This window comes from Heliconius melpomene, chromosome 19, assembly GCF_056956725.1.
Source record: "Heliconius melpomene rosina isolate 202511_hmr_F chromosome 19, ASM5695672v1, whole genome shotgun sequence".
NCBI lineage: Eukaryota > Metazoa > Arthropoda > Insecta > Lepidoptera > Nymphalidae > Heliconius > Heliconius melpomene.
Genome location: NC_140407.1, coordinates 2,607,875 through 2,630,239, shown reverse-complemented (window position 1 = coordinate 2,630,239; position 22,365 = coordinate 2,607,875). Strand labels below are relative to the sequence as shown.

Genomic DNA, 22,365 nt, shown 5'->3' with positions numbered 1-22,365 from the left:
TACAAACGATAGAGGGGAACGAGCGGCCTAAACGTTCGGCTTGTGTGTATAAGTGACGCATTTATCTATTCATTACTTGTAATTAAATAGCACATTGTTATTTGTAATTAATATGCTTATATAAAATAATGATAATTCAATCGTATGTTATGGTTATTTGATCGTGTATGCCAGTTGAACACGTTTTAAAAAAGTACTTATGCAAAAAAAAATCATCATTGTTTTCTTCATTTAAATTTATCACATGTTTCATTAATTTAAATTTCAATAATAGAAACATTTAAAATATCTTAAAATTATTATTTATTACATCCAGTACCTACATATTATGCAGTTTTAAAATGTTTTTAAAATATCTCTCCTTCGATCAACTATACATATATATAGTTATAAATAGCTGATCGAAGCTGATCGATCTCCCACGTAAATTTAAAAGCGGAGGCGGCGAGAAAGTTGACAAGCTGAGTTCCAACTTGAATAGACGTAGGTCATTAACTTATTGTTTTCGTAGTTCGTTTATTTTCGGTCACCCCTCCATAAATCCTTAGTAAATCCAAAATAACCAGGAAATGGTGTATCTATATTTATTTTTAACAACGTAGAAGGAAGTCTTTTTATCGCCTTAGCTACATGTTTTAAACATTTCACTACGAGATTTCAGTGCATGCGCATTCAAGATTAATTTCTTAATATTTTGTTTGAATGTATATTGTGTGTTACCGTCCATGTTTATTTATTGATTTAAATACATACATCAAATGTTGCGATTCGCAAAAATTAGATTCCCAAATATAAACATTGTTGAATTGACAAATTGATTGACAAGTGAAGTGAATAGGAATTGGTGAATTTTCAAAAAACATATTTTTTTATGATTTACGTTTATTTATAAAAAAGGTGACGGAAAACATTGAAACTTAGTTTTATTTTAGAATATAATGCCATCGGGACGCAAACGATGGAATTTGCATGGTATGTATACATTATAGTTCTATTAAGTTAACGAAATCAATACTACGCTATTGTAATGTTATTATAAAATTGGTACATCTGTTAGCTATATGCAGCTTTTATTTAAATTGAATATTAAGGACTAAAATGCTTTAGTAAATTTAAATATATGGTGAGATTTGACCTTGTAATATTTATATTTGTTGATCTAAAAGAAATAATAATAATAACCAGTTTTACAACCTTATCTTATTGTAAATATTTAAATATATTCTTAATAAAGAGATAATTTGTTGATAAATATTAAAATAATTAATGTATTTTTAAAAATATATATATAATTATTTCAATTTTTTGAATAACAAATACCTCCCAAGTTTATGTTTCTTGTGCAATATTTGAAGGTGATTGATTTTTTAAAATAATATTCAAATAATGACAGATTATACTTTTTTAAAATTAACCTTCCTTCAGATGGACCTCAGGGCTCTTTAAGACGACTACGCAACCAATTGGCAGAGGATGGTTGTGCTGAGTCACAGGTGGTTTTAGCTAAACAACTTTTGGAGGAAAAATGTGGTATGTACAGTATAGTTCATAATGTATATTTTACTTTCATATTGTACCACCCTGACATAGCAGGGTAGAGAGATAGAACCTAGTGTTAAGTCACTCTGTTCTCCACTTTCAGGCCAATTTTCATGACATTGTATATTGGTATGCCAGCACGGTACTTTATATTGTTCCCAGAGTGAAGAAATAGAAATATTTCTTAAAAGAATTCCTCAAGTAGTAATAGAAGTCATAACTGTTATATTTATAGTTAAATGTCATGCAATGCAAATGCAAGTCTACAACAAGCACATATTATGTTGATAAAAATGTGAAACCATTATAGATTTATAAAATTATTATAGAAGCTATTGTGGTACAGTGTCTGATTGTATACCTGAGGGTTGTGGGTTCCATTTTCATGGGAGAGAAGTGGATTATATTACTTAACTCTTAACACATTTAAACAATTCTCAACTTCGAGATTGATCTGTTTTAATAATTTATGAATGAAAATGGCATTTCAAGATCACTCACTAGAACAATTCCAAAGTTCAGAGGGGCTTACAAATACAGGCCTAAGTTTTGTTTGTCTACCATGTTATGCGGGGCAAAAGTGTGATATAAAAAAAAGAGATTAATTTATCCATATTAAAAGACTAATATTTATATTATATTGTTTATTAAATATATATAAATAGCATAGACAATCTATTCCATTTAGTTTTAAACATCGATTTATTAAATTATTACTTGCAATATTAATATTGTTAATTTGTTTTTTTTAGAACTGGAGGCAGATAAAATATCAAATTTCAAACAAGCGTTGGAATGGCTTATTTGTGCTACAGAACAAGCTCATCCAGAAGCTAGGAGGATGCTTCGAAGGTATTTACTATTTTTATTATGAGAATTTATAACTCATAAAAGTGTTTTTGTTTTAACTAAGAAATATTTTTTAACTAACAATAAATAACAAACATAGACAGAATGATACTTTTCCTTCATGAAAAAAAAAACTATATTTCTACTCAAACTGGCCAATAATAAAAATAATATTTACTCTAATAATTGACATTATTCTATCAAAAGTCATGTCACAATGTAAAACAAACATATAACTAACAATAAAATTCCAATATCTTTGTGTACATTCAAGACATGAGGTAATGAATTCCTTACAATAATATTATCATTCTTTAGAAATGATATTACAAGCAGATGATTCTTTTTTAAACATCACATTTTTTTTAAAAACGTCAGTTTTTTACAATCCCTTTGTAATAGTAGATGTGCAGTAATTATAAATGCGCGGAAATTATAATGATTTTGCAAATTGGAAAATAAAATGGGATAGAGTTTGTATGGAGTTACAGAAGTCTGTGTAAGCTTGTTTATATAAATAGTATAATTTTGTTTTATCAAGAAAAAAGGATTATGTTAATAATTCCCTCAAAGGCATATATTAAATATTTATAATGTCATTATGATATTTGGTCAAAATAAATCTAAAATATGAATAATTTTCTTATAATTAATGTTTTTTTAAAATGTTTCTTCTAAATGCAATAACTTAATATTCCAATACATATTTTTAAACGTTTTAAAGTGTTATTACACACTTAAATAAATATATCAGTTAAAAAAAAACTATCGTTTCTTAAATAGTATTATTCTAATATATAACTATTAAATTTCTTCGTCCTTCTTTACCAACTTGTTAATAGTCGTACACTGCGACTACACCTTGACGGCCCGAGGGGAAGATATTTACCTATTTAAAATATTTCATTATATAAAATTTATATTCAAGGTGCATACGTAGCGGTGTTATAGACGAGGACAGTGCACCCATAGTGCGGGCGAAGTCATGTCTCACAGCGAGCCGCCAAGAGACTGTGGCCAGGAAGGCAGCTAGGGATCTGTTTGCTAGGTAATTTAGGTTTTTTTTAACTATGTTTGTATATGTTTTTATTCGTTTTATTACTTTGGGGGGCTTATATGTACAACTAGCGGCCCTATTGTAATTTTTCCCGCAAAGCTTTGTGGCGCGAGAGTTCCGGGATAGAAACTAGCTTATATTTTTTTTAATGGCTGGTTAATGTAAGTCCCAAAAGATCATTTCAGCTGTTCTGATAATTAGCCTGGTCAAACGGAAAGACAAGCAAAAAAATTAGAATTGTTTTTTAGTATCGTGTAAATAATATGCATTTGTATGTTGTATATATAATAAAGTAAGTAATGTATTTATTACAGCACATAATTATAATATAATGTCACTATTTCTTTTTCTCAAAAATTTTATTAGTCAAACGTTCAATGTTCGAGTTTACTATGTTGTATCGTATGCTCTACCCAGGGAACCATGAGTCTATTATATTTCTTAGGAAAATTCATATAATTATGTTTTTTCCTAAGAAATATAATAATTTAACGTTGCTTGCTCCAGTTTATCCAACGGAGAACAATACATAACAACAGCTCAACTAGAAAAAAGGATTCGCGAAATATCCACGACTCTAAGGAAGGAATTCGCTGATGATTCCTTGGAAGATGAGAGTCCTGAAGAAGAAGAAGTTTTGGATGAACAGGCTCTGGAGCCTTCCCAGTTGCAAGCTGGCGACCATTTGCATACAAATGGGACGATACGTACACAGGATATTGAGGATGGTAAGCTGAATTGTGTTTTTTTTTTGGGATTTTTCCATTTTTGTATTTTTTTGGATACGGACCATACACCGAGGGAGGGTGGGGAACCCAGTGTTAAAATACTCCGTTTCCCACTTTCCGTTAAATTTTAGGGGTTGCGTGGTTAGTGTTGGAACGATTTAACGCCGCGCTTCGAAATATTAAATAATTTATTGTCCCGAGTGGAAATTAAGCTCATAGTCATTGCGTTTACTACTGTGGTACGACGACCTTTGCTGTTATTATATTTTTTTATAATTTCATTTTTAATTTTATTTCCAGAATATCCAGACAGATGTCAACCAAACGAAGATATCCGTAATCTAACAGTCGATAACTTAGTTTCCGCTGCAGTACATTACTGTCAAGGCGAATTACCCCTAATTAGTTACGAATTAACTCTTACAGACCCAAATATCAAAGCTTTAGATCACATTCCCATATTAAATCAGGCTTTTTTACATCCCCTACTTTTTATACAAGTTTTATACCTCAAATTACTTTATTATTTTGGTTCGTTTTCTTTTAGACTCTCGAATATAGAGTTATCTTTATTTCTCATAGCCTATTTGTCAGTCAGTACTGACAGCTTATATCATTTGGTGCCTCTAGTTTTATATTATGTCAGTATTATTGCAATGGTCATTTGTACGTTTAAAATTTTACTGGCGAAACGACAATTTATCGATTTTCGTAAATGGTCTGGATTGTTCTTGAGATATAGTGATGGGAACTTACAGCCAGATGAATCGGAAAATTTGTTCGTTAAAAATAACCTAGGGCCGTTCATTCAGTTTTTCTTGGCATTATTCGTCAATTTATTCCTTTATCCGTTTATAGCGACACAATGGGTGCCGTTTTCTGAATTTTGCGTTTTGTCCTTTTGTCTGATGTTCTTAACTTTGTTTTCCTTTGGTAATAATGGCAATTCGTATCCCGATTTATTAGCATTAATATCCTTTGGTATCAACGTTTTGGCGAAATATCCTTACGAGAAAGATACAGTAGTCCACCAAGGCTGGAGATTCTTAGACTTACACATATCGAACTATCCATCTTATATCCTTGGGAATAGTATCGAATTTTGCTTGAACTCACGAATGTTTTTTTCACTATTAATCCCAGTTATTCTAACTTTAATGACGAAAAGAAGCAATTGGCAGGGTTTTTTAAAGTATACGTTGCCACATTGCGTCACTCTGAGTTGGTTGCAAATGTTTATAACTTGTTCTCACGGTTGCACTACTTATGGATTAATAAGGGGCACGTTAGCGTTAGTTTGTTCGTTCTTATTTTTACCGTTGATGGGAATTTTAACGGTAATTTTACCGATTTTGACGTTTCTACAATACATCACTATGTCGAAATTGGTTTATTCGTTGACGGTGTTAGTTGGTTTGATAGTGGGTTTGGGAGTTACATGTTTTTTGGCTAAATCAGAAACTACTAAGAAATTCGTTACGCCTATACAGGTATGTTTATTTACTTTTTATACCACCTTCCCACCAATTTACTTGACTCCTTTTTAATTACTTAGGAAACGAAATAACATAATTATATTTTTTTCACAGCTTGCCATAGGTCTTATAACACTTCTATACTCAAGCAACGAATTCATAGCAAACATAAAGGACGATGGTCTACCAACAACCCTCATAGAATTCATAGGCGACGAAAAACCGTCTATAAAAAACCTACTAAAAAACGACTTCATAACCGACTACGAGGAAATGTACCATATTTCTTGGGAGGACTACTACAATCAGTGCAATATTCCATCTTGGTCTGATAACAACATGATATCCACACAAATTAAATGCTCAATATTAGACAAAGTCAATATAAATTGGGAGGGCTATGTTAAAGAGGTTAAATTGAAAAGTGTTAAAAATCAATATAATGTGATTGTGTCGTGGTTACCACATTTTTTGTCGGATTATATAAAGTGCTATTACGGTGAGGCGTTCAAATGTGAAAGTGACGATTGTGAATTTGTGGCAAATGTTGCCAGACAGAGCGGAAAGAGTTGCCATTTAAATAATTTAAATGAGTAAGTATTATACATATACATCGTTTTTATATTTATTTTTTATTATCTATGAGTTAAAAAATAGTTCTTTTGTGCTTAATAATAATTATTGAACTTAGTATAGATTATTGTGGCACAGTTGGACAGCTCTGAGAAATCCCTATCGCGTACCGCGTATGTATTGTCGGAGTTAAACGCCGATGTCTGTTTAACCAGAACTGTCAAATGAAAATAAATGATTCCTCAAGTCAAAATAAGGCTCACAACTATGGTGCTCATAATTGTGAGCCTTTCGGCAATACGTACAATTATCCCACTATGCTACAATGAAATTATATATATTCTTTTTCTCTTTGAAAACCAGGTATACCTCTGAAGTGGTCGTCAACATGGAGGCCAACGGCGGTTTATTGAAACGTCACACAGAAATAACATTAGAATTCGATCATCTCTTCTCCAATTTCACTCAATTACTTCGAACAGATGATAAAATTAGTTTCAGGGGCATTTTACTAAATGAGCCTGGTTCTTACAATATTGGTCATAAAGACCTAAGTATTAGAGGTTATGGTATAACATGCTTAGAATGCAAGGTGGCCACAGGTTCGATTAACTCTAAAAGTCCTAAAACTTCGAAACTGTCGGAATTATGTAGAACTATAATAAACGATTGTATTGTGTCCGCCAAATATATTTTGAATTTCCTATTGAATCCAATTGTTGTTTTTAAATAAATTGTTTTTTTTTAGGTTGTGTTGGTGTGATTATTTGTGTTATTTGAATCTAGTTTCATTTAAACAAACTTTTTAATTAAAAGTCTTGCCACGTGGGCGAATAATTTGTCTTCATTTTTGCGCTCTGGTAAGAAGACTAAACACGGCGTTAAGTTCCGCAATACACAATAGCCCGAAACCAGAACTCATTTTATTTTTTAAATTTGTATGGAACCAAGTTATTTGATAAAATGACACAGATAATCAAATCAACATCCTAATATTGCCATACGTTTGTGTTTTATATTACTAGTTTTACGCCATTTTTTTATGATTACTGTATTTATTAGTTGATTTATAATCAATATCTATATATATTTTTTCATACATTGATCAATTATGACATTTGAAAATTACTATAAAAAAATATACTAAAACTGTCGTCCCTATTAATGCTATTATATATTTTTCGATAGAATATACGCTATTTTCTACAATATTTCAAATAACAGTAAGTTGGGGTCAAATTCATTTTTTAAAGAATTTTATCATAATTAAAGTATAAAATTATATTAATATACTAACAATGCCTAAAATAAATTATTACTTTTGCATTATGGTCTAATATTTTTGTTATGAACTAATATAAGTAGTATTTATTTATAGATTTTTTTATTTCATTATATGTATATAAATATAGCTCGGTAATTTGAATTTTTGCTGTAACAGATCAAGAATTGGAGTCTATAATGGTTCCTCTGTAGATATTTATTTTAAGACTGCTAATTAGAGTTTTCCAAATTACTATTATTATAAACAATTTTAATGATATTAGATATTTGAGAATTATATTGGTGTAGTAATATTAAATGAAGTCTGAAGGGTTCAAAATCATTTAAAAATTGAAAAAAAAACATTAAGCCAAAGTTGAAATATCAATAAGGCATTATCATTTTTAATCTTTAACTGTTACTGACTTTTTAACATTTTGAATGTGAATAATAAGACATTAATAGATGTATTTTATTATTATAAATTATTGTGAAATGTTAATATTTATCCTAGAGTAATGATGTTTTATGTGACAATATAGTTTATAAACTCCAGTGTATTTAATAAAAATATATTTTCATTGATTTTTGTTTCTTTTGCAATTTTATATATAATGCGAACTTCCTCAATGAGTGAAAATGATCTGAAATGTTTTTGTATTTATCCACATTTAACTATTAAATATTTAATAATTCATGGGAGTTCTAGTTTTGAAAATACTGTAGCTAGCAAAATTATTTTGTCAGCTTCACGCTGTATTCCTCACACAGCAGGGTAGGCAGAACTAACCTAGTGTTAAGACATTCCGTTCCCCACTTTCCCCCTCTGGGGATCCAAATAAGCAAGCGAAGCTGCGCGCGCCTAAGCTTATCTAAGCTCACATCGCAAGTCTTAGCTTGTGTTGTCTTCTCCACAAGATTTCAATCATATCAAAAGTTATTAAAAAAATTAAACCGTTGCACAGCGTCTGTAAACGCGATAGTGTGGTTCAGCCACTCAACATGTAAATGTTTCGAAAATAGGTGATGTGCGGGAAACAGAGTATCTTATGACAAAGTTACCTCTGCTTACCCTACTAAATGCGGGATAAACTGTGAAAATAAAAAATCATAGAATCTCATAATTTCCAGAAAGACGTCCCGTTCATCAGCCGCGAAGCGTTACTACGTCAAAAAGGACGGCATTTGTAGGAAATACGTACAATTACATTTAACTGACCACAACCATTAATTTCACAATGTTTGTTATTGTCAAATTGTCTAAATTATTATATGTGATTAGAAAATATTTGTATGACACTAATAATAATTAAATTTATAGCTGAAAATAATATTTTAAAGTCAATATTTTCAGAGTCAGATAATAAAATAATTACAACATTTACAGTTTCATTTATTAGAAGTATAAGTGAAGTTACTCTTGTGTGTATAAATGAAAAATGAATAAAATTAAATAAATAATCACAAGCATGTTTCTTATTTGTTTTATTATATATTTTTTTTAAAAGAAATATTAATAATTGATAATCCACATTACATTCCATATACCTTTACAATGATAATATTGAATCTTTGATTAATAAGATGTTCCTATTGACCTATACATGTATAATAACATTTAATAATGCAGTTGTTAAAATTTAAAATTTATTCATTAACCTTTCATAATTCTTCAATATTCAATGTGAATCGGCAGGACATCTTTGGTTTTCTTTGTTTTTCTTTAATTATATCACAAGGAGAAGGTGTACTGAAATCAAATTGCACAATATCGGTTTTTATGATCTCTTTCAAATATGGAGCTGCAACCCGTCTTTGACGTGATGACACTACTTTGCCAAATGATGAGCCTTTGCCCCTTATCTTCTTTTTCAAAATATATGACATGTCATTAATACATGGGAGCAATGGTGCAGTTGTCAATATTTTGTCAGGTTTGATATCGCAATCTATAAAATTGAATTTGAACAATGATTCACATGAACTGCTAGTGCTTAGTGTTTCTTTTATAGGGCGCGGAAGGAGATCGGGCCTGTAAGGTATTTGAATGGTTTGTGTCAAATCAATCATGGTACTCTTTTCTTCTTCTATTTTGAGCCTTCTCATCTCTTCTTCCAGTTTTAATTTTTCTTCCTCTTGTTGCTCCTCTTCTCTAGCCTTCAGCATATTAGCCACTTGTTCTGCCAAAACATTTCTTATTGAGCTATCACCCATACCAATGCCAAACGAAGGTAATCGATAAGGTTGCTCATTTAATGAAGGCCTTGCGGAAATGTTAGGATTTTGAAAATTATTGAAAGGAGAAACACTTAGGGCACTGTTACTATTTTCTTCATTGTCTTGTAAGCTGACTTTCGCCAGATGACTGTCTACCAAAGCAAACAAAGACGTATACATTGAAGAGTCCGTCATTTTGATTAAGGATTTATCACACTGACACAATAAAGTAATTTAAATCATTCACTCTGTTACGAACACGATTAATTGCATGTCCACTGTTTTGTTAGGTCTAGTATAATTATGTTCCTTGTTGCGTATCTATTTTATATTCCCCGATCAACCAGTGTCATTTATCAATGTCAATTCTTCAACAACAAATAGAAATAGGGGAATTGTTTATTGAGTGGTACTACCATAGATAATACACATATACTAGAGATATGTGCACAGAATAATACCCAAGAGTTACAGTACCACAGACCAGGGCTTGAAATAACGTAAAAAATTTGGTATCGTTACGCCGGGTATTGATACTTGAAAAATGGCGTTACCATATTGACCTTTATATTTAGATAATTTTACCGTTAAGCATAGGTAACTTGAAATCCACGGTATCATTAGGTATCGTTATAAGCTAGTTTTGTTACAGTCGCTCCCGTTTAATTCCGAGTTTTGATTGTTTTTGTGAATATATGTACATTTAGGTATTTGTATTGGTTTTACAATCGTTAAGCATTTAATTTTTTAAAATTTAAATGGGTAATTTTAATAAAATTTTTATCATTAAAAAAAAATATTTTGTGAAACTTCCCTTGCAAACCTTGTGTTAAGATACTCCGTTCGACACCAGAGTGAAGAAATGGAAATATAAACATAAATAAATATTTCACTTTCTCGAATCGAATTCACAACCGTCGCGTTACAGTCACACTCTTGTACCGCTACGCCATGAAACTAATTTTCTATTTTACTTAACTATAATTCGTTAATTGAATTATAACTATAATAGTTAACTATAATTAATTTTAGTTAACTATAATGAAAAAATATTTATTGTAGAATAACACTTTTTTGTCTTATTATAATGTAGCCCGTAATACGTACGCCCCATCTTTGTTTTTAACAAAATGAGCAATGGTATATTGGCGAAATAAAATTTAACGGCAACGTCGCATAAAGGTAACAAAATAAAAGAATAATTTATATCGCTACTTTCGAAGTAACACTAAATTTAACGTTAAGATTTAACGCAAAATTAACCTTATTATAACGTTATTATTCCGTTAAGTTACCAAGTATCACTACCGAACTGTAACGATACTTACGTATCTATATTATGTGAATTTGTAACGTTAACAAGCCCTGGTTCCTGGTTGCCCTTGCCACAGTTGCCTCTTCCTTTTGAATTTTGTTAACTCGTCCTCACTTCACTACGGGACTACTGGTGATCATAAATGTACATTTGCATAAATACTAACAGCATCAGTTCACAAGCAATTGCTTGTAAAATATTATCAATATGAGTGATTTTGAAATGGAAACAGATAGTGATGAAGAAAATGAAATGCAGGATCTTGAACAACTTAATGCAGCGTTACGTGATGACGAAGCATACTCCGCTGCCTCCGTTTCTCATGTCTCGACGGATAGCTACAGCACATTAAACTCTAAATATGAAGAATACTCTAAAATTGAAACAGCTCTGGCACTTAATAAAATGGTTGAAGAAAAGCTGCGAAAGCTGCAGAAAGTTTTACAGTCTCGATTACTTGAGTGCGAACAGAAATTAAGTGATATTCAAGGGCAGAAATTAAGAGATATTAATAATGACAGATCTGATAAAACAGGAACATCCCGCTATGTAAGTTGTGGCAAACCCTATTTTAAAGACAAAACAAATTTCCCAGCTCCTGATAATGAAGATACTTTACTTATGGCTAAGTTACAGATGTATGATTTTTCTAACATACTATCAGTTCATGGTTGGACTGTTAGGGACAAAAGCCAATTCTTGAATTTACTTCTGAAAATGTCTCAAGAGAAGAGAAAAGCACACATTAATTCAAAAATTGCCGAACTGAAACGAGAAGACAAAGTTAAACAGACCAAAAGTAATGATAAAAAGATTGCTGTGTTGAACAATGAATTGGTCAAAGTTAATAAAATGCAACTAAAAGATTTGGCATTACCAATTGAGCAGGAATATGATTGGGATTATGTTGCAAATAAATTAAGCCATAGACATAGTGCCCTGGAGTATAGGTCATTGTGGAAATTGTTTCTTCATCCATCTATTAACAAAAATGCTTGGACAAAGCCAGAACACATGGCACTACAAAAAATATCTTCTGATCACAATTTACAAGACTGGGATAAAATTGCTTCAATACTGGGAACTGGAAGAACAAATTATCAATGTTTTGTATATTTTAGGACAAATATGAGTAATACTTTTACAGGGAGAAGATGGACAAAAGAGGAAGAAGAATATCTAAAAAGGTTAATAGAATATTATAAAGAAGATAATTACATTCCGTGGAGCAAAGTAGCAGCCTCAATGGAAAATCGGACTAAAATACAAATTTATAATAAATATTCTAGGCTAGAAGAGCTTAGGAAAGGCAGATTTTTAGCAGAAGAAGATGCTGTGATATTAACATGTGTTGAGAATTTTGGTTTAAATTTTGTGAAAATGACTAAGTTTTTACCAGGCCGTTCCATAACTCAGTGTCGGGTTCGTTATCAAGTTTTAGCAAAAAAACGGATATCAACTGTTTGGACAGTTGAGGAAGACCGAAAATTAGTTCAATTAATGGCAAATCAAGATTTATCTATAAACTACTCCAGTGTCACCCAACATTTACCAGGTAAAGATCGACATCAAATTCGCTCAAGATATTTTACCTTAACAAAATGGATGAGAAGGAACCCAAATATTGATATTGCTAAAGCACCGAGGCGTGGTGCGCGACAATTAGGTCATGGACATTCATCAGCAGATTTAAACAGAGCCATAGAAGGATTGAAATCCAAAATACAATCAGAAGTAATAGATATTAAACGTAAAAAAATAAATAAAGATTCACCTGAACATGTCATCGAAGATGCTATAGTGGCTACATTAGTGACAGAGAATGTGAGAATGGGAGGCGAAAAGACGCCCCAACCATATATCGAAGAATCTGATGAAGAGGATAACTCACAAAATTCCCAGAAAAGCTGCAATGTTCAGAATTTACATAAACTTTTACTATTATTAAGAACAAAATTGAATAAAACAAAATTTCTAAAGAGTCCATACAGTAAAATATACAAAGGACTGCTAGATCTAGACTCACAAATTGTAACTGTTAAAATTAAATCCTATTCCAAACAGGATGTGGATAAAAATATAACTATTAATGGTGCACCTGATATATGGGGGAGCACTTCATTAGGTCCCTTAGAATATGTGCTTCCACCACATTATTCCACAATAACAGGGTGTAGAAAATTAATGACATATGTTACTCTGAAAGCCCAAGCTGATAATCCAGTGAATATCAATGTAGTATTAAGAAGAAATGTTCTGCTAAAAGAGGAAACTTTCCTGTTAATGGAGCGATTTAATACTTTATTTCTTTGGCCAATGCTGTTATCAAATGCATCTCCTGGTGAAACTGTATTTGCCAATACAGAGAATTGCTCACCACAAAGTTCTTTGAAAAAATACCCACATTTTCATAAAGAGGACTGGAATGCTCTGGCAGTTCCGGTACATAAATTTACCAACCAAATACATGAAAAAATTGACTTGGAAGAGCCTGTCGGTAAAGATATTAATATAAATATAGATGAAATACCTAAAGAAATAGAATCATTAGACAGTGATTAATTAAACAAATCTTTACAACAAAACAAAATTATTTGACAATAAAGCAGTAAGTTTTGTAAACATTTCTATTAAGTAAAAATATATACCACAATGTAAATATTTTTACTTAATAGAAATGTTTACAAGACTTAATCAGTTTGCCAAAATATATATTTTTAAATATTTTTTTCATTCAAATATATTTTTGCAGGCAGTTGATAAAGCTGATGTGAATGCATGAACATTGCTTTACTTTTCGGAGCCATTTAATTAAGGATATCGTAGTACTACCGAATCCAATGTTGTAACACAAATATTACTTAGTTAATATTTATTGGCTAATATTGTGTTTTAAAAGTTGTTACTTTATATCCTAATATTTTCATTAACGAAACTATTAAAGAAGTAATTCCGCTTGATAATGTGTTTTTTTTTAGCTTTACACTGTATCCCACATACACCATTCCCCACTTTCCGTCGAAATATAGGCATTGCGTGATGAGTGAAGAAATGAAAATATAAATTTAATTAAATATTTCATTTCCTCGAGTGGAGATCGAACCCACAACCAGTCAGTTTTACAGTCACACTTTGTGCCTCTGCACCATAACTGGCCTAATATTAATATATTGTTAGAAAACGGATGGATATGTTTCCAACGTACTCGGGTAGAGGTTCCACGTAATTACAATAAGTGACATGTATCATTCAATAACAACACTACACACTAGATACCTTCCAATCAAGGCTTTCGCCTACAAGCAACTGAAACCGAGTCCGTTTGACACAATTCCACTGCTTTTTTTATCTTTTTCACCGAAATCTACCCACATTTACACTTGTTTTAGTCATGAAAACTCCTAATAGCACAGTAGGAAATAAGGAATAGGAAACCCTCGCATACTCCCATTCCCACTTCCACCCTACGCAATTATCGACCGTTAGAAAATTTTTACATCGGGGAGTCTACCACTGCTACGACGTTGGACACCTAAGAAATGAGCTTCATAAGGTGGATAATGGCTTTCATCAAAACAAGCTTTTAGTGTCCAGCATTGTGAAAATACTAACAATGCCACCCACCCACCACTCTACTATGTGTGAAGACGGTCATAAACAGAATTGGTAACATCTAAAAACAGCACCACTTTTTTGTTAGGCTTATAATTATAAAGTTTATATTCAAGCCTAATAAAAAAAATGAGCTAATTCTTGAGACCAGTGAAAAGTAACATGCCTTTGTATTATACAGGCGTATATAGATGTGATTGAGGCTTATCTCCGAATAAACCAACTATATTTACATCACGTTTGATAAGCCCTGTAGCCTCGCAAGGGAGAACAGATATACATATGCTTAATCCTCGAGTGATCTGCAACTTCTGCGAGGCTATTGAAATACCAAAGAGAAGACGGTTGGAAACTTTATACTCTTGACTCTTAAAAATATTTCATTGAAGACGTGTCCCATGGTTTTTTATTTAGAATTCACCTTCTAAGGGTGCAAATAAGCAGGCGAAGCTGCGCGCGTCTGTTAGTATATAAACTACATACTATATATGTATTTACTTACATTAAAACATTATATAATTTATAACCTATAATAAAACACATTATCATATTTTAACATTTTTTTATTTATTTGTTTTATTGGTAAATGTGTTGTAAAGTGGCCACCTTTCAAGTAAGTACATATTGTTACAAAAAATATTTTATCATTCCTTTTTAGTTTCTAACTACATTAAAGTTATTTTTAACTTGATTTTATCATATAAAATTTCCAACACTTTCTCCATAAAAAAATTGTCTTTTTAGGGTTCTCTTTCTCAAAAGAGTAAGGGTTATTATATTTGTCTGTTTGTCAAAACAATTTTTCTCAATGTTGCGATTGCGGAGATAGCAAAATACGAGCTACGAGCTAAAATTTAAGTTAAATAGAAAAGTCTACATTCTCTTCGAGCAGCATTGCTGCATTTTGTATGATATTCGACGTGTTACCAAAATCTATAATGTACTTCCCGTGATCGAAATTATGAAATTTGGGAAGAAGTAAGAACTTATGATAACAAAAAGCTTATTTTTTAGTCCATTTCATACAATTTTAGTGCAAACTTAAGTTTCTCAACTTTTGTAAGGTAGTAATCATGAAATTAGTACGGAACCATCGGTGGGCGAGACCGATTTGCACTTTTCTCGCTGTTTTTCTCTTATATTACATGTTTTCCAGGAAACTCCATAGCGTCCAATCGTTTGTAAATATCTAACATTGTAGGCCTTTCGTTCCCTCTGTATTTAGTACAATGTATGCCTATTGATACAAACTCCCGGCACAGTTGTGGAATCGAATTTGGTGTGTTCGCTAGGTTTGTGTCTTCTAATGTGGCTGTATGGAAAAAAAGGTGAAAAATACATGTTATTAAGTTGTTAAATTGTTTTACAATAATTTATTTTTATATTATTTTAAAAGAATTAAATATTATGTCACTATATAAATATATTAATGGGTGATTTCTAAATGGAAATTAATTATATAATATGTACATTTTTTCACTCTGGTAAGAAGACAAAGCGCGGCGTTAAGTTCCGCCACCTTATACGCAATGTCTTCAATATAGGGCGGAAGATGGTAAACGGCGTGTTTCAATACTGGATTCCCTCCGCCTATCATGCTATTCTAAATTAACAGAGTTCAATCTTCAGATAAGCAAATTTTTGTACATTAAATGTCGAAGTTAATAATTTATTGGGAATGAAGATATTTTCTTAATAAAGATATAAATCATAAATTTAAATATTATTTTTTAAATTAACACAATGGTTATGGTAACACAATTGCAAATTCAAATCGAAAACATATTTTATAAAAATATTTATAAATATTTCCTTCGAGCTTGAGAGTTCAACTACTAAACAGGTAATAGTTCAATTTTATTAACTTTTTATAACTAAAAAAACCTTCACAACTCACCACAATCAATTCTCTGCGAAGCAACATGATGTATATAATCACTCAAGAGAACCATTTCCCTATTTTTATCTAGGACTGGTAAAGCGGTGGCCATTTCCAACATAACTACACCATAACTAAATACATCCACGGCAGGGGACAGGCACCTGTAGCGGAGGTAGTCCGACGGCAGATACGGTCGAGTACCATTTATTCTATAACATACATATTATATACATAAATATATGAATAAAAATTACTATTTTTGAGATTTCAATGATCGTTAGAAGTATCGGAAAGTAGAAGTCAAAGTCAAAGAAAAATTTTCACATTATCTTAAGTGCTTTGCAAAAGATACATTATATGAATAATCCAGTAGTAAAAGCGGGCGAAGCCGCAAGAGGTTCGCTAGTTATTATATAAGATAAAAATACTCACTTAGAAACTTTCATATAACCTCTATCGTCATCATACGGGCCTTTTCTAGCGAGTCCGAAATCACCTATTTTGGGCATCGTACACTGATCTAGCAGAATATTAGCTGGTTTTATATCACCGTGTATTAATGGCGTGCCTTCCATTGTGTGTAAGTACTGAAGACCTCTGAAATAATTACAAACAAGTTTTATTGAAACTCAGTTTAATTTCACGTTGTATCCTAGCAAGTTTCTAAAAATATATAACATTAAATATACGCGTTTACTCAGGAATTGAGCCCGTTGTGGCGCTGGGGCACGTGATATTGTAAACAGGATGGTTGTGGGTCCGATTCCCAGTGAATGAAATCCTTAATATTTTCATTTCCTCGCTTTGGTAGCGAAGCATAGCGAGAGTTAAATTCTGCCACTCCATATACAATGCCTCGAGAATTCAGCAGACCGTGCAGAACGGAGTAGTCGTACGTAGTACGTAGTCTTAACACTAGGTTTCCAGGTTCCCACTGCTTATGCTGCTGTGTGCTGCGTAAAGCTAAAATAAAATAAATTGTCATCATTTCTTTCATCGTTCATCAAAATATATCTAAATTAATATATACCTGGCAACACCATGTGCTATTCTGTATCTTTGAGGCCACGTCAATGGCGGTTGATCAGATTTTAATCTTAGCCTTTGCTCTAAAGAACCGCCTGCCATTAATTGATATACTAGGCAGGTTTCTGGACCTTATGTTATAATAATAATAAAGTAAAAATAAATTAAAATTTTACTAAAAAAACATTAACAGAAATGGTGATCCCAAAAACGATATTAAAAAATAAAAAAATTTTAGAACAATATAAAATATACTGGTCATATTTAATAAATTTAAATTAATTGAATGAAAAAAAGAATAATTTAAAGACAAAAAAGCAACTTCAGAATAATACAAAAGAAAACTAACTACTAACAAAAATACAAACAAATAATAAATTATGTTGCCACTATTAGAATTTTACATAACACTGAGCAACACTGAATAACTTTAGCCCGACGAATACATTACGAGTCAAACTCTCATGTATTCGTATGCATAATATTCGATATGCGGAGTTCAAGATTACTTTATGTTATATACTGTGTATGGCGCCGTAAACGACACTTAGCGTCGCGCTCAACAGTAATTTGGTGTTTCTTTTTTAACCTCCGACGAGAAACGGAAAGGAGGAATGTCATAAATTTGGCCACTTTGACTCTCTATGTGTGTTTGTCTATCTCTCTCTATCTGTATGCGTGTGTGTGTGTGTGTGTGTGTGTGTGTGTGTGTGTGTGTGTGTGTGTGTGTGTATAATCTTGTAAGTCCTTGTCGGGCTATAGAAACCTCACTAACATTTAAATCTACTACTTAAAATCAATACAACAATTCTTTAAAAAATATATTTTACCTCCCAAACTGTATCCATATAAGGGCAATATGTTATCATGTCGATATTGATTTAAACACATTTCCCGTATTAGTTCTCTATTCTTATCGTCGTTATCGCGTAATCTCTTTACTGCAACTGGTAAAAGTTTCCATTCACCTGTAAAAATATAATTAAAGTTCATTAAGGGAGCAGAGGCACATGCGTGTGACTGTAAGCGCAAAGGTAGCGTAACGGTATATTCAATATTGAATAAAAACTCTAAAATCATAGAATACTTTGTAATCGGACAAGGAGTCGTGACAACCCTGAAGTTAGGTTTTCGGATTTTTTGTGTATTGTTCTCTCGGGAAGGAAACAATCTAACATAAGAAAAATCCTAAAATCAAATCTGCGCACCTACTCGTAGGTTGTTTAACAAAAGTGATCCATACTTTATCACAAAATACTTTCGCAAAATCAAACAAAAAATATCACAAAAATTTAAAAAGAAAAAAAAAAGATCCCACAAAATATTGCAAAAAATACCTTTAAAAACTTGTCCAAATCCGCCTCTCCCCAACAAATTCTTTGCACTCCAGTTATTAGTGGCTTCCTTCAAATCGTTGTATCTCAACATCGGTATGGCGGACGCGTTTCTTAATATTTCATCGTGTACGCCTCGTGTTGATAATGTATTCTAAAATTAGGAGAAAGAATAGAATAAATTTAAATATTTCATTTCTTCGAGTTACGATCGAGTTATAGTCACACTTTGTGTCTCTGCGCTACGACTGGCCTCAAGAATGGCTAGAATATATTAATAAAACAAAATAATAAAAAGATATTGCCATACTAAGGAGTATGACTGTAAACGCGACAGGTTGTGGCTTCGATTCCCATTCGAGAAAATGTAATATTTAATACTTTTATTTCTTCGCTCTGGTTGGTTCAAAGCGCGGCGTTGTGTTCGATCACTCAACACGCAATTCCTTCAGAATTTGGCGGAAAATCGGGAATCATTTCCCCATATATTTAGACTAGTTTCTCTGTACTTACCTTGCTGTGTGAGGACTAAAACGTGAAACTAAAAAAAACTACAATATTTAAAAGACGTGTCGTCCAGCAACCGTGGTAAGGCCCTATATTCAACACGCATTGTGTGTGGGGAACGGTGTGTTTTGAAAAGTTTCCCGTGTCTACTCTGTGGGATATGATGGATACAGCATGAACCAAAAAAAACTTACCTTTGAAGTATCACTATTACTATTATCTGTTGATGATCTTATTATAACGGGCTGTGGCGGCGGAGACGGAAGTCCCTGTAAAGAATATTTTTTTTATATACTTAAGTAGTTATATATTTCATGTAGTTAATACAAGGAACAGCTTCTCGTTTTTATTTATATTAGTTAATATAAAAGTGTTTTAAAAAAGCGGACTTAGCCAAAACCAAAAGCGGGATACACAAAAAATATAAATAATCATTAGTGTTTATTACTTTTACTACTTATCATTTTATTATTAGTTTGACTCTTTAATAAAGATTTCAATAGTTATAGACAGCAATATAAAGTGTTTCTAATAGTAAAAACATCCATATACTTAAAATAATAATTGTTTGGTTTACCCAGTTTGACAGTTAATTCTTCAGACTAGTTACGCATTAAAAATTTACGTATAGAAATAAAAAATCAGCTTTACGTTGTATCCCGCACATAGCAGGGATGCAGAGGGAACCTAGTGGTACGACACTCCATTCCCCACTTTTCGCCTAATCCTGGAGGCATTGCGAGTTGAGTGGCGGAAGTCAACGCCGCGCTGTTCGTCGACATCAGAGCGAAGAAATGAAAATATAAATTTAAATAAATATTTCATTTCTTCGAGTGGGGATCGAACCCAAAACCAGTTGCGTTTACAGTCACACTTTGCCACTGACATCTGGCATTTTTCACAATGCTTGGAATGTACTCTTGAAAGCGGGACAATGCCTGTCACGTACGGTATATATAATTTTGGGCAGAAAATCGGGACATCCCGTCCCAAAAAAACAGGACACCCGGCACCGCTGGTTTTAAACTGAATGAATAAATGATAGTTCTAGACAGACAGATAGAGATCTTTAAACTAATTATACAGAGAATTCACTGTTATACCTCTAACTAAGAGTTCTTCCATATAAAACTAACCTTTTTAATACGAAGCACAGGAACTGGTAAATTATCATCACTGGCTTCAACTTTTTGTGTCTTTTGTTTCTGTTGATTGACACCTGTAATTAAGAAACACATAACTTTTATTTACCTGGCCTATACAAGGCTTGTGAAGAGAAAATTGAATGCCAGAGGCTTTAGGCTTTAGGTTAAATTGTGGCTCTTGTGGCATTGGTACTATAAATATCATATCTAAAAAAAACTAAATATACAAATAATACCAACCATTTGATGAATGTGGATGTTTATCTTTTAAATTTTTATCATGTTTCTGTAATAAACTATTAAACCTATGATCCATTATTGGAGCTAAACACCGTAAAGCTGGTACATGTTTCATACGATGCAATAAAACAAATAATTCCTCTACTCTATGGTTTAATTGACCCCAAGTTCTAAAAAGTTGATCTGTCGGAGATGACATTTGTCGTTTTGCCATTTGTTCTATTTCCTGAAAATATATAATATATTACAATGTAACTAATGTAATTGCTTGTTATATTTTGTTTAGTGTCATGCAGATACATCTTACATAATGCATAGTAGGCAGAGGGAACCTAGTGTTGGAACACTCCATTCAATATTGTGCTTTGAGTTGTGTAATCTAATGCCTATCAATAGTTACAGGAGTGACAAATGATATGCTGCTATGCTACAAATGACTTCTGAGTAATTGTTAATAATAGAATTTAGTAATAAAAACAAGGTTATAGTTCAAAGTTCACACATAACATAAAGGCCAATAAATATTTGAGGAAAATAAATTATAAGTAGAATGAATGAATATGGAAGTATTTTTAAATTTTTTTGATAATAAATATACATTTTTGGCTTTCAATTTCTACTATAAATTATTAACTTATGGTGAGGTGGGAAAATTTATTATTTACATTTTTTTATTCTTAACACTTGAATTCTAGTTTAGCCTTTTGCAGATTTATTTTATATCATGAATTTAATTTATTACTGTACATTTTACTATTAAAAATAGGGCTATTTTTGATAACCCATTCAAATCTATTTTAATATATTAGAAGTTCTATTAAATCAAATACAGTTATTTATTAGTAGTTTTTCACATTACTGTAGGCATTTAAATATTTTTATTTTTTAAGAATTAAATATAATGCCATGACCTAGAAGCCTATATTTAAAATGATATGTCGAGTTTCCTTAGCAAATGAAACATTTAAGAATTGATCATCAACTGATAATCAACATGTTTTCAGAAATAAAAAAAGCTTTATTTGCGTTATTGGATACTTCCTTTTTCTTGGGTATTTCCATTAATGATGGCCCTTTTAGATCTACGGTTGGGAAAATCCCAATCAAAATGTATACAAAATTCTGAGACTTACATTGACATCGAAGGCGGAATATTTCATATAATTGCCAGCTAGCTCTTTCCAGTCATTGTCGTGATCCAACAATCTACATAATTCCTTATTAATATCAAAGGGTAATTCGTAAATATACATTTTAAGAGTCACGTATTATTTTATTTTAAATTCCTATATAAATAAACACCATCCCAGATAAACACTTGTCGACAACTAATTTGACATTAGCATTTAGACACATGACTCGGAGTCGAATGTCACTCATATTTGTCACAGAGTACTCTAATGTCAATGTCAGTTTAAATCCTGTTTCTTTTTTTCTATATTTGCAAGCGGCTAATTAATGAACTTTAATAAGCAGTATACATTGTATAAATAGATTATATAACTTTCATACTAATTAATTATTTAAAAATTCAAATGATTATATGTTATGGCTCTTTGACTATGGCGTTCCGAACGCGCCAGTTTAAATAATTATACTTTAC

The 22,365-nt window shown here is 31.7% G+C and overlaps 4 protein-coding genes across 6 annotated transcripts; 2 read left to right on the top strand and 2 right to left on the bottom strand.

The window, feature by feature from the left end:
• Positions 1–642: 642 nt before the first annotated feature.
• On the top strand, positions 643–8,069 carry wfs1 (wolframin ER transmembrane glycoprotein wfs1). 3 transcript variants are annotated; one of them, XM_085203891.1, is made up of 8 exons: positions 643–972; positions 1,426–1,530; positions 2,292–2,391; positions 3,317–3,436; positions 3,953–4,173; positions 4,474–5,663; positions 5,763–6,241; positions 6,585–8,069. In XM_085203891.1, exons 1-8 carry the CDS (start codon positions 939–941, stop codon positions 6,952–6,954), a joined length of 2,619 nt encoding a protein of 872 aa, XP_085060017.1. In that variant the 5' UTR covers positions 643–938; the 3' UTR covers positions 6,955–8,069. The 3 variants fall into 3 exon arrangements, with proteins under 3 accessions (XP_085060017.1, XP_085060018.1, XP_085060019.1); XM_085203892.1 differs by having other exon boundaries at positions 809–973; positions 1,430–1,530; XM_085203893.1 differs by lacking the exon at positions 643–972 and adding an exon at positions 1,018–1,123.
• An 883-nt stretch (positions 8,070–8,952) lies between these two features.
• On the bottom strand, positions 8,953–10,076 carry LOC146528332 (uncharacterized). The gene has a single exon (XM_085203895.1). The coding sequence runs from the start codon at positions 9,894–9,896 to the stop codon at positions 9,147–9,149; it is 750 nt and encodes a 249-aa protein (XP_085060021.1). The 5' UTR covers positions 9,897–10,076; the 3' UTR covers positions 8,953–9,146.
• A 957-nt stretch (positions 10,077–11,033) lies between these two features.
• On the top strand, positions 11,034–13,979 carry LOC146528331 (uncharacterized). Its single transcript, XM_085202713.1, has one exon. The coding sequence runs from the start codon at positions 11,224–11,226 to the stop codon at positions 13,576–13,578; it is 2,355 nt and encodes a 784-aa protein (XP_085058839.1). The 5' UTR covers positions 11,034–11,223; the 3' UTR covers positions 13,579–13,979.
• Positions 13,980–15,173: 1,194 nt separating this feature from the next.
• pll (serine/threonine-protein kinase pelle) lies at positions 15,174–22,108 on the bottom strand. Its single transcript, XM_085202714.1, has 10 exons — positions 21,896–22,108; positions 20,763–20,988; positions 20,514–20,596; positions 19,572–19,646; positions 18,874–19,024; positions 18,367–18,504; positions 17,541–17,667; positions 16,943–17,107; positions 16,526–16,719; positions 15,174–15,940 (listed from the first exon to the last, which is right to left on the bottom strand). The coding sequence occupies exons 1-10, from the start codon at positions 22,013–22,015 to the stop codon at positions 15,765–15,767; spliced, it is 1,455 nt and encodes a 484-aa protein (XP_085058840.1). The 5' UTR covers positions 22,016–22,108; the 3' UTR covers positions 15,174–15,764.
• Positions 22,109–22,365: the final 257 nt, after the last annotated feature.

What these genes read in the sequence shown, in the direction of transcription:
- LOC146528331 (XM_085202713.1), top strand. Translation starts at nt 11,224, where the DNA reads ATGAGTGATTTTGAAATGGAAACAGATAGTGATGAAGAAAATGAAATG.
- pll (XM_085202714.1), bottom strand. Translation starts at nt 22,015, where the DNA reads ATGTATATTTACGAATTACCCTTTGATATTAATAAGGAATTATGTAGA. An exon ending in ATTTGGACAAGTTTTTAAAG is followed by an intron (nt 18,505 to 18,873) that starts GTATTTTTTGCA and finishes ATATTTTTACAG; the next exon opens with GTGAATGGAAACTTTTACCA. An exon ending in ATATGGATACAGTTTGGGAG is followed by an intron (nt 17,668 to 18,366) that starts GTAAAATATATT and finishes TTATAACATAAG; the next exon opens with GTCCAGAAACCTGCCTAGTA.
- LOC146528332 (XM_085203895.1), bottom strand. Translation starts at nt 9,896, where the DNA reads ATGACGGACTCTTCAATGTATACGTCTTTGTTTGCTTTGGTAGACAGT.
- wfs1 (XM_085203891.1), top strand. Translation starts at nt 939, where the DNA reads ATGCCATCGGGACGCAAACGATGGAATTTGCATG. An exon ending in CAAACGATGGAATTTGCATG is followed by an intron (nt 973 to 1,425) that starts GTATGTATACAT and finishes ACCTTCCTTCAG; the next exon opens with ATGGACCTCAGGGCTCTTTA. An exon ending in GCTAGGGATCTGTTTGCTAG is followed by an intron (nt 3,437 to 3,952) that starts GTAATTTAGGTT and finishes TGCTTGCTCCAG; the next exon opens with TTTATCCAACGGAGAACAAT.